Here is an 11,927-nt window from a genome sequence, read left to right as displayed (position 1 = left end):
GGCCGGGATTATTATTCCACACTATTTGTGGTACCGAAACCGGACGGTTCGGTGAGACCCATTCTAAATTTGAAATCCTTGAACACGTACATAAAGAAATTCAAGTTCAAGATGGAATCGCTCAGGGCGGTTATTGCAAGCCTGGACGAGGGGGATTACATGGTATCCCTGGACATCAAGGATGCTTACTTGCATGTCCCCATTTACCATCCTCACCAGGAGTACCTCAGATTTGTGGTACAGGATTGCCATTACCAATTCCAGACGCTGCCGTTTGGACTGTCCACGGCACCGAGGGTATTCACCAAGGTTATGGCGGAAATGATGATACTCCTTCGAAGAAAGGGTGTTTTAATTATCCCGTACTTGGACGATCTCCTAATAAAAGCGAGGTCCAAGGAACAGTTGTTGGTGGGAGTAGCACTATCTCAGGAGGTGCTGCACGAGCACGGCTGGATTCTGAATATCCCAAAGTCACAGCTGGTTCCGACGACACGGCTACTGTTCCTGGGTATGATTCTGGATACAGTCCAGAAGAAAGTGTTTCTCCCGGAGGAGAAAGCCAGGGAGTTGTCATCTCTAGTCAGAGACCTCCTGAAACCAAAACGGGTATCAGTGCATCGCTGCACGCGGGTCCTGGGAAAGATGGTGGCTTCTTACGAAGCAATTCCCTTCGGCAGGTTCCATGCCAGAATCTTTCAGTGGGACCTGTTGGACCAGTGGTCCGGATCGCATCTTCAGATGCATCGCTTGATAACCCTGTCTCCAAGAACCAGGGTGTCTCTACTGTGGTGGCTGCAGAGTGCCCATCTTCTAGAGGGCCGCAGATTCGGCATACAGGACTGGGTCCTGGTGACCACGGATGCCAGCCTTCGAGGCTGGGGGGCAGTCACACAGGGAAGAAACTTCCAAGGACTATGGTCGAGTCAGGAGACTTCCCTTCACATAAATATTCTGGAACTAAGGGCCATCTACAATGCCCTAAGTCAAGCAAAATCCCTGCTTCTACACCAGCCGGTACTGATCCAGTCAGACATCATCACGGCAGTCGCCCATGTAAATCGACAGGGCGTCACAAGAAGCAGGATGGCGATGGCAGAAGCCACAAAAATTCTCCGATGGGCGGAGATTCATGTACTAGCACTGTCAGCAGTGTTCATTCCGGGAGTGGACAACTGGGAAGCAGACTTCCTCAGCAGACACGACCTCCACCCGGGAGAGTGGGGACTGCATCCAGAAGTCTTTCAGATGCTGGTAAACCGTTGGGAAAAACCACAGGTGGACATGATGGCGTCCCGCCTCAACAAAAAGTTAAAAAGATATTGCGCCAGGTCAAGGGACCCTCAGGCGGTAGCTGTGGACGCTATAGTGACACCGTGGGTGTACCAGTCGGTTTTATGTGTTCCCTCCTCTGCCTCTCATACCAAAGGTATTGAGAATAATAAGAAAGAGAGGAGTAAACACCATTCTCGTGGTTCCGGATTGGCCAAGACGAGCGTGGTACCCGGAACTTCAAGAGATGCTCTCAGAGGACCCGTGGCCTCTACCGCTCAGACAGGACCTGCTACAGCAGGGGCCCTGTCTGTTCCAAGACTTACCGCGGCTGCGTTTGACGGCATGGCGGTTGAACACCGGATCCTAAAGGAAAAGGGTATTCCGGAAGAAGTCATTCCTACGCTTATTAAGGCCAGGAAAGATGTTACGGCAAAGCATTATCACCGCATATGGCGGAAATATGTTGCATGGTGCGAGGCCAAAAAGGCCCCAACAGAGGAATTTCAACTAGGTCGATTTCTGCATTTCCTGCAAGCAGGAGTGAATATGGGCCTAAAACTAGGCTCCATTAAAGTACAGATCTCGGCTCTGTCGATTTTCTTTCAAAAAGAACTAGCTTCAGTACCTGAAGTTCAGACATTTGTGAAAGGAGTGCTGCATATTCAGCCCCCATTTGTGCCTCCTGTGGCACCTTGGGATCTCAACGTGATGTTGAGCTTCTTAAAATCACATTGGTTTGAGCCACTAAAAACCGTGGATCTGAAATATCTCACGTGGAAAGTGGTCATGTTATTGGCCTTGGCTTCAGCCAGGCGAGTGTCAGAATTGGCGGCTTTATCATGTAAAAGCCCTTATCTGATTTTCCATATGGATAGGGCGGAATTGAGGACTCGTCCCCAATTTCTCCCTAAGGTGGTGTCAGCGTTTCACCTGAACCAGCCTATTGTGGTACCTGCGGCTACTAAGGATTTGGAGGACTCCAAGTTGCTAGACGTTGTCAGGGCCCTGAAAATATATGTTTCCAGGACGGCTGGAGTCAGAAAATCTGACTCGCTGTTTATCCTGTATGCACCCAACAAGCTGGGTGCTCCTGCTTCTAAGCAGTCTATTGCTCGCTGGATTTGTAGTACAATTCAGCTTGCACATTCTGTGGCAGGCCTGCCACAGCCAAAATCTGTGAATGCCCATTCCACAAGGAAGGTGGGCTCATCTTGGGCGGCTGCCCGAGGGGTCTCGGCTTTACAACTTTGCCGAGCAGCTACTTGGTCAGGGGCAAACACGTTTGCAAAATTCTACAAATTTGATACTCTGGCTAAAGAGGACCTGGAGTTCTCTCATTCGGTGCTGCAGAGTCATCCGCACTCTCCCGCCCGTTTGGGAGCTTTGGTATAATCCCCATGGTCCTTACGGAGTTCCCAGCATCCACTAGGACGTCAGAGAAAATAAGAATTTACTCACCGGTAATTCTATTTCTCGTAGTCCGTAGTGGATGCTGGGCGCCCATCCCAAGTGCGGATTGTCTGCAATACTTGTAAATAGTTATTGTTAACTAAAGGGTTATTGTTGAGCCATCTGTTGAGAGGCTCAGTTGTTTTCATACTGTCAAACTGGATATAGTATCACGAGTTGTACGGTGTGATTGGTGTGGCTGGTAAGAGTCTTACCCGGGATTCTAAATCCTTCCTTATTATGTCTGCTCGTCCGGGCACGGTGTCCTAACTGAGGCTTGGAGGAGGGTCATAGTGGGAGGAGCCAGTGCACACCAGGTAGTCATAAATCTTTCTAGAGTGCCCAGCCTCCTTCGGAGCCCGCTATTCCCCCTGGTCCTTACGGAGTTCCCAGCATCCACTACGGACTACGAGAAATAGAATTACCGGTGAGTAAATTCTTATTTTAAAGTGTCAATGGGGTGGATTCAATTCAGCGCGGATTGAATTGTGCCAGGAAGCTCCCGGAGCTATTCAGTTCAGCGCGCTGTCATCCCCGACTACAGAATTTCTTCTCACAACCCTTTGGTGGTGCGAGCAGAAATCCAACAAAATTTAGGTCCGAAATGCTGTTTTGTGCCACAGCGTGGACAAAACAGCCTCCAGGCAGGCACTTTAGATGGAGAATGCCTAAACACCCTGTTTAGAACCGTCCTTCCCCAACATGACAGTGCGCAGAATTGAATAGCACCAGAAGCCAATTCCCGGCACTATCAGAGCCCATTCATTTAAAAGGCAAAACCTACCTGATTTTGCCTTTTAATTGATTGCCACGTTAAAACATTGTGCAGACTCTATGGGGTCTCCACAGTGCCTACAAGTCGCAGGCTATTACCCCTTAATTTTTATTGCCTAACCTTATTGCCTCACCTACTTGTTGACAGCTGGGGGCTGCTTGGTTTCTTATACAGTTTGGTCGGTATAACTGTACTAATATGGTGCTGGAGTTTGTGCGAGAATGCCTGCAATTTTGAAAGCAGCAATTCTCGCACAAACTCCCGCACCTACTGCTTCTTGCACCCTATTACATTTACACCCATTTGGTCACCAAAAAGGATGTTTTTGTTGTTGTTGTTGGTTTTTTTTTTTTTTACACAAAAGACTGGTTACACACTTGGGTTATTCCATGAAAATGGTCTTTTTATGTAACGTTCTTACCAGTTTTCATGACAAGCTTTGCATCAAAATTAAAGCATATCATGTACCACACAAACAACATTTACTTTGCACAAAATATTCAAAACACATGCTAAAAAAAAATATTTCACATGATATATATTTCAAAATGTAACATTTGTTACCATGGAATGACTCACTTGCCGATGTGCTCCCAATATATCATCTGAACCCGCGGATCGGACAAAATATTGCATACATCGGCAAGTGTGTATACCCTATATCAGTAACCATGTGCGCTCCCATGGGTCGTTAGCGAGGTAAAATATTTTTAGTTTTCATCTTGAATCTAAAGATATTGTAAGAGACGGCATGCACCTGGATGTTGGTGCATGCCGTCACTGAAGAGACACAAACTGTATAATTCAGTGTGTATGAACGATATTGTTTGAGGGGGGATCTTGCCGATGTCACTGACATCTGCAAGTGTGTACCCAGCCTAAAATCTGTATGGTCATTCTAAATTTTGGATGTTGATTTCATAATAAAATGATTAAAGCCATGAATTTCCTTTGGGCCGCAAATCTTTAATAATACATCAGGTAAAGTACTTATACTTTTGTTTCTTTATGAGTAGTGGAAGTAAAATAAAATGAGCGCTATATTTTTCTTAGGTTTGTAAAAATATCTAAGCATAATGGAAAACTACGTTATTTTGCTAACAATGTTGGTTTCTTTCAACATTTACTATCCATATATAAAAATTATATTGACGTGCTTGTTGTATAAAGGGAAGGGCTTGGCTTTGTTAATAGACCATGGTTTTCCCAAGATTGCAGAAGTGGACTCTCACGATGTCTTGTCTTATTTAGGGGGTGGGGGTTTCAGAAGATTTGAGTTAAGCTTAGAATAATAATACCTGACATGAAGTTTTGGGAAATCTAACATTAGCTGTGCACTTCATTTTGTGGGAGTGGAGAAGTATCCCATAGCAGTGGTTCTCAAACTGTGTGCCCTGGGGTAATTGCAGGGGTGCCCTGGGTTTGTGGTCCAGAACAAATTTAAAATTATTAATGGTCAATGCAATACCCCTTTCACACCGCCTGAGGTGGGGAGCCTGACACGGGAGCCCGCCCGTATACACATAGTGAACGGGAAATGGGTCGTATCGACCCGGCACCCGTTCACACCGCACAGCGAGCCAGGTTGAACACGAGTTCAACCCTGCTCGCTACCAGGGTTGAAATACCGGGTGGCTTGACACGTTATTTTTCCCCTGGCACCTTTCAGACCGCACAGGAACATGGGTTGTGCTCGCTCATGTGCCAATAACCCGTGTTCATAGCTGGCGGTCTGAAAGGGGTATAATAGACCAAACCAGTGCTTGTGGCTGCCAGTCGTAAAATATGTGGGCAAACAGAAGTGAATCCTGCCCCTCACCACATAACTGACCGTATGGATGATATATAAACTCAATATACTTTCATATATTTTTTTTCTGAATAAGAAACTTTTAGCCTAGGGGTGCTGCGAGAATTATTCTGATACTCTAGTCTACTCTATCCAGTGCATTCTGTAAAATGATTGCTAGAAACTGGTTGCTATGGGCAACTTCTGCACTTGTCCTCGTCACTGTTTAAAATGTTAGATACATCTCCACCTGTATCTATATACAAAAGCTTTCCGCTCCCTTGGCCCCGGGTGTAGTATGGTATGCCGGCGACCAGCATACTGGCGCCGGGAGCCCGACCGCCGGCATACCGACAGCGTGGCGAGCGCAAATGAGCCCATTGCGGACTCGCTGCGCTCACCACGCTGCGGGCACGGTGGCGCGCTACGCGCACCACGCTATTTATTCTCCCTCCAGGGGGGTCGTGGACCCCCACGAGGGAGAATATCTGTCGGTATGCCGGGTGTCGGGATTCCGGCGCTGGTATACTGTGCGCCGGGATCCCGACATTCGGCATACTGAAGACTACCTCTTGACCCCTCTAACTGTGTTTATATTAGGCACATTTCCGACACTCCCACACCTGGCTAGCTTCATATAGGCTTGGGGACGGGCAGAAACTGCAAAATTCTTTGCCTGTCTGTTACTACCCGGTTGTTCTATTACTGTTTGTTCCAAACGGAATATGCTGGTGTTATAAGTAACTGAGCCTCTGAGGTACTGATCACACATTGTTAGCATGTGTGCCCACACCAGCAGCTAACCGCCACCCTCTAATACATGCTGAAGTACAAGGTGATGTGAGTGTTACACCGGGGTCCCCGGTGCAGTTTTGGCAGCAAGTCACGCTGCGGTCACGGGCCCAGAGCTGCGGTGCCCGCAGCGGACATACTGACTCAGGGCTGATGCCCCTCAGTTCTCACTGTCACAAAAAGGCTTTGTGTGTACTGTATGCATATTCTTATGTTTTTGTAACATGGCCAGTATAATATATTGCTCTGGGGCCGCGCGCCATTACAGGGGGCGGGGCTTCCCGGAGCGGGACCTGAGGCGGGAAGGTGCCATTTCCTGCTGCTGTGGATCATCAAGCTGCATGTACGCTGCTCCTCCAGAGACCCAGGACTCTGTGCTGGTACCAGGGGGTCATAGAAAGGGGGGTGCATGCCAGCGGTAGCGCCGCTGCACTACTGTCAGGTCATACACTTAGTTACACATTGTACTGCTGTGTTTCTGTGTGCTGGTGTCTGCTTCTTGGTGTCACTCCAGGGGCTCTCTAGGGTCTGTGTGGAGGTTTTGGTCACTGGGCTGCTCTGTTTTACAGTTGTGTAAGATGTCTGTTGACATGGAGCCTAATTCAGATGTGTTCGCTCGCTAGCGTTTTTCGCTGCGCAGCGATCAGGGCACTACTGCGCATGCGTATGCACTGCAATGTGCAGGCACGTCGTACGGCTACAAAGCGGATCATTGCTGTGCACTGGTTCTAGCGAAGAATCTATTCACATAGCCAATCGCAAGGAGATTGACAGGAAGAGGGCGTTTGTGGGTGGCAACTGACCGATTTCTGGGAGTGTTTGGAAAAACGCAGGCGTGTCGAGGCGTTTGCAGGGCGGGTGTCTGACGTCAATTCCGGGCTCGAGTAGGCTGAAGTGATCGCAGCGGCTGAGTAAGGTCAGAGCTTCTCAGAAACTGCACAAACTGTTTTTGAAATGCTCGGCTGCACATGCGTTTGCACACTTGCAAAGCTAAAATACACTCCTCTATAGGCGGCGTCTATCTGTTCGCAGCACTGCAAAAAATAGCTAGCGAACAGATCTGAATTAGGTCCATGGTAATGTGTACCGCTTGTAACTCAACCCCGCCTTCAGCGGGGTTACTCGTGTGAACAATGTTCCTTATCTTCACTGGGACACAGTTCTCAGGCATCTGACTGGCTAGATAGTTTTAAAAGCATTATTCTGAATGTAAATTCAGAATTAGCTGCAGCTAAGAGAGATAGAGAGAGACAGGTGTTAAAACACTCTTGATTGTGTGGCCAAAGCAGCAGATACCATGAAGGCTTCTCAGCCCCCTCTAGTAGTTTCACATAAATGCTCACTGCAACAGGTGCTCCAGTTTGATTCTGATCAGCCTGATGTAGATAATGAGGACAGCGCTCTGTCCCCTGGGGTGGAGGCCCTCATTTTTGCTGTAAGAGAGGTTCTTCACATACCGGATCAAGAGTTGGAACCAGATGAGGAGTTGTACTTTAATGTTCGATCTAAGACCTCGGCAAATTTTCCAGTGTCTAAGGACTTAAACTCCCTGGCCAGGGAAGCATGCTTAAACCCTGATAAAAAATGTAAGATTCCTTAAAGGTTTTTAGCGACCTTTCCCCACCCAGCTGACGACAGGAAGGTATGGAAAAGCCCCCCGTCAGTAGATACGTCTGTGTCCAGACTGTCTAAAACTGGTACTACTGGTGCCAGGGGCTATATCCCTAAAAGAGCTGGCTGACCGTAAAATTGAGACCGCTCTCAAGGCAATTTATTCGGTAGCGGACGTAGCACAGTGCCCCACAATAGTTTGTGGGTGATCTCCAGGGCGATGGTCAAATGTTCGAAAATATTATTAATGGATTAGACAATCTGCCCCAGGATGAGGTCGTTACTCTGTTACAACACATACAGGATGCTGCAAATTTTATGAGCAAAGCTATAAAGGAATTGTGTAAGATAAATGGCCGCACCACTGCTATGGCTGTTTCGGAACACAGAGCTCTGTCAATGGTCAGCGAATGCTGATTTGTTTTGTGATGAATTGAATAAATGGATTTCCCAGGCAGCGGCGGGTAAATCTACCTATCTGCTGTCAGCTGCGCCACCTCCTAGACGTTCTTACACAGGTCCCTCCTTGCAGTCCTTTCGTGTGGCAAGGTTCAGAGGCAGAGGCCGGGGAGTCTCCACCAACCCGAGAGGATCGCGTGGTAAGTCCCATAAGCCTGCAACGGCTACATCCATGGACCAGACCGCCGGATCCCCTGCCGCTAAGCCTTCCGCGTGACGGTTGGCCCCAGCAGCAAGTCGACTTTCAGGTGGGTGCTCGCCTTCAACACTTCGCCCACGTGTGGGCGGGGTCCTGCCGGGATCCTTGGGTGAGGGATCTCATTTCCCAAGGATACCGGCTGGAATTTCAAGCACTTCCTCCTCCCAGATTTTTCAAATCGGGCTTACCAGTTTTACCCGATGCAAGAGACAATTCAAAAACTTTTACGAACAGGGATGGTAGTTCCAGTACTTCCTCCTTTACACAAAAGGGGGTTTTACTTTAGTCTTTTTGTAGTTCCAAAACTGGACGGTTCGGTGCAACCCATCTTAAACCTGAAGTCTCTAAACCCGTGTCTGCGGGCGTTCAAATTCAAGATGGAATCCCTGAGGGCAGTGGTGTCCAGTCTGGAGGAGGGGGAATTCTTAGTATCCCTGGATGTCAAGGATGCTTAACTACACATTCCCATGTGGCCCCCTCATCAGTCTTACTCAGGTTCGCCATCTTAGACGACCACTTCCAGTTTCAGGCCTTGCCCTTTGGCCTGTCCACAGCTCCGAGGGTTTTCACCAAAGTCATGGTGGAGATGATGCTGCAGCTGCGCATGATGGGAGTCAACATAGTCCTCTACTTGGACGAACTCCTGATAAAGGCTGTGTCCAGGGACCGTCTTTTGCACAGCATCGATCTGACGACTCGCCTGCTTATGGATCATGGGTGGATTGTAAACTTTCAGAAATATCACCTGGAACCGATCCAATTTCTCCAATTCCTGGTAATGATACTGAATACAGTATCTCAAAAGGTATTTCTCCCAATGGACAAGGCCTTTGCCATCCAGGCTTTGGTTTGCTCAGTGCTCCGTCCTCGCAAGTTGTCCATACACCTTTGCATATGTTTGCTGGGCAGGATGGTTGCTGGCAGAAAGTGAAGAATTCCACTACACCGGCGCTATAGCTGCCCTAGGTAATTTACCACCCCAAGATGTCACCAGACATCTCAAAATACACAATATACAATACAAATGGGGGATATACAACCCTGGGCGCTTGAAATTAGTGTAAAAAGTTTCTTATATATGAGATACGTTCCTTTTCACTGGATACTTTCGTATTCCTCTCTTGATCCAGGATGGTTGCTGCTTACGAGGCAGTCCAATACGGCAGATTTCATGCCCGGTCTTTACAGCTGGATCTGCTGGACAAATGGTCGGGGTCTCCGAAAGCCCGGATTTCCCTGTTATGGTGGCTACAAGTTCGTCACCTGGTAGAAGGCAGGAATTTCAATATCCACCCGTGGATTCTACTGACAACGGATGCCAGCCTCCGGGGTTAGGGGGCTGTGATTGGTAGGTATTAAATTCCTATTTTTTTTCTGCTAGGTATGTTTATGGTGGGCCCCTCAACAACACACACAGAGGCATTGGTGAGGGAATACATGTGGTTTGTTGACAGTCTGTATGTAGGTGGAATAATGCCAATGTCATTATGCCGACATGGTTGTCCTGTTAGTTAAAGCATTTCAGCCATAGCAGTAGAACTTTAAACATGAACGCAAAGCTTCATCTTTAAAAGTTATACTGCCAGAACAGTTGTTATAGGTGACATTACAACTGTGTCATTATAATGACTTCTTATTCCATCTACATATAGTTTGGTGACCTATTTGTGGTGATTCAATTGTTTTGGGCATCTAGACTGGGACTGTATAAATGCCTAAACAATTGTCAGAATTCAATTGTATGTCGTGCCAAAACAGACAGCGTTTAGCCACGTAAAACGGCTAAACCCATCTAAACTCCCAAAGTACTGAGTTTTTGCGCACATATTTTCTCGCACCACAGGAGGTTGCAAGAATAAATGCTGCCCCCCCCTGGCTACAATTGAATTGCAACGATTTGCACCCCCCACTGGTATCCACAGGGAAAAACAATTGAATCAACAGAGCAACAATTTAATTGCTTCGTTTTGCGATTTGCCCCCCCCCCCCCCCCCCCCCCCCAGTGGTAGCCATGGAATAAAACAATTCAATCGCCCCCATTGAGTGACGACAAATTGAATACATCCCCTTGTGAAGTTATTGATGTTAGTTAAGTCTGTTATACTAGGCAAAGGAGGTATACTATATTGGGGGAGTGACCTGACCTAAAATTATGATTGTGGAGTGGTTGATGCAATAGTCAAGAAACTGGTCTCAGAAATGTCCAATACCTGAATAACAGCTGAATGTCTGTGTTATTGGTGGTGTAAGAGATCTCTATTCTTACTGTGTGGTGAAAGTGTTTGTTCCTAGCTGTAAACATGATATCACCGATAAGGCATGCAGAAGCTGCATATGCATGGAACTTGAGGTGTTTGTGTTAATAATTGCTTTTCTGTTAATGATTACCTCACCACCATCTGATTTGTCTCAGTTCTTAGAAAGGCTAAGCAATAAAAAGTTACCATTTCTGATTTAAAATTTCTGTTACAAATCCTTATTTGTGAATTTCTATTGTGACTGCCTGTGTGACAACCCATATATGACCACATATGAGATGCACGCTGCCGGACAGTAATATAAGTAACTGCACAATCTGGTTCAATGTTGTATGATAAATTTCTGTTGTAAGGAAATGAGTCCAGAGGATTTTCACACACGCCTGTCACACAGATAAAGCTAAAGAGTAATATCTACTTTCCTGTGCAACTCTTTATTTCCTCTGTCCTTAAAGACCTTTGTGTGCAACACTCGGCAGGGATGAGCACTGGAAGCTTCTGGATAATCTGAAAACGACAGTGGAAGGGCTGGTGTCGGGCAACAGCAGAAATGTGTGGTCCAAGTATGGTGGCCTGCAGAGACTCTGTCGAGACATGAGCAGTATACTTCAGCATGGTCTCATTTGTGATCAGGTAATACAGTTAAATTTTTACAGAGGTGTCAGATGTAGCCTTATTGTGGAAAATATAGCATGTGTTCTAGAGAATTCAGTATCTCTATGACGTAGGTGTAATAAGGTATAGGCACTCTCTTACCGGTACTAGCCACAGCCTGAGCCCTAACTTCCTGAATACCTGCTGCTTGCAGATAAGCGCAGTCCAGTCATGCCTATCTCCACTTATTTATTCCTGTAGCTTTCTTCTCGGTAGCGTCTAGTTTCTCTTCGTGCAGAGGACCTTTCCCATAACCCCCTGGGTCCATGTCACAATCTATTTGGAATAGAAAAGTGTGGCGAGCGAAGCGAGACACCGAGCCCGATGCGTGGCGAGCGAAGCATGCTGCATAGACAAAAAAAATACCCCAAACGGACGGAGAACGAAGAAGACCTTTAGGAGCTGTAAGGGCGGAAATTCTCTCCTGCCCACTCGTTTTGTCACGTCCAGGTCCTTTACACGAAGGCAACATAGACACAACCCTTTCTTCTCGCTTTTGTGTGCCCAAACACGCAAAATATCTTAAATGACAGATCCTAATCATTATGAAGCCCTCTTTTTACCATTACTTTTTTCTAAGCATATCTAGTTTAATTTCTATATACAGATTGTTCAAATAGTCCTGTTGGAGAATATAAATAAAATTATTATTAATAATAATAAACT

At 46.8% G+C, this 11,927-nt stretch overlaps 1 protein-coding gene across 1 annotated transcript in view; it reads left to right on the top strand.

Annotated features, from left to right (window-relative positions):
- The first annotated feature begins 6,406 nt into the window (after positions 1–6,406).
- The window catches only part of RUBCN (rubicon autophagy regulator), a 100,914-nt gene continuing 95,393 nt past the window's right edge, over positions 6,407–11,927 (top strand). Inside the window, exons 1-3 of the mRNA XM_063916533.1 lie at positions 6,407–6,460; positions 9,480–9,697; positions 11,087–11,240. Coding sequence (XP_063772603.1) covers positions 6,422–6,460; positions 9,480–9,697; positions 11,087–11,240 — 411 coding nt within the window. The 5' untranslated portion in view covers positions 6,407–6,421. The remainder of the gene's footprint in view (positions 6,461–9,479; positions 9,698–11,086; positions 11,241–11,927) is intronic.

This window comes from Pseudophryne corroboree, chromosome 4 (genome assembly GCF_028390025.1).
Source record: "Pseudophryne corroboree isolate aPseCor3 chromosome 4, aPseCor3.hap2, whole genome shotgun sequence".
Lineage (NCBI taxonomy): Eukaryota > Metazoa > Chordata > Amphibia > Anura > Myobatrachidae > Pseudophryne > Pseudophryne corroboree.
The sequence above is the reverse complement of the archived record's forward strand: the minus strand, read 5'-3'. Positions and strand labels throughout refer to the sequence as shown.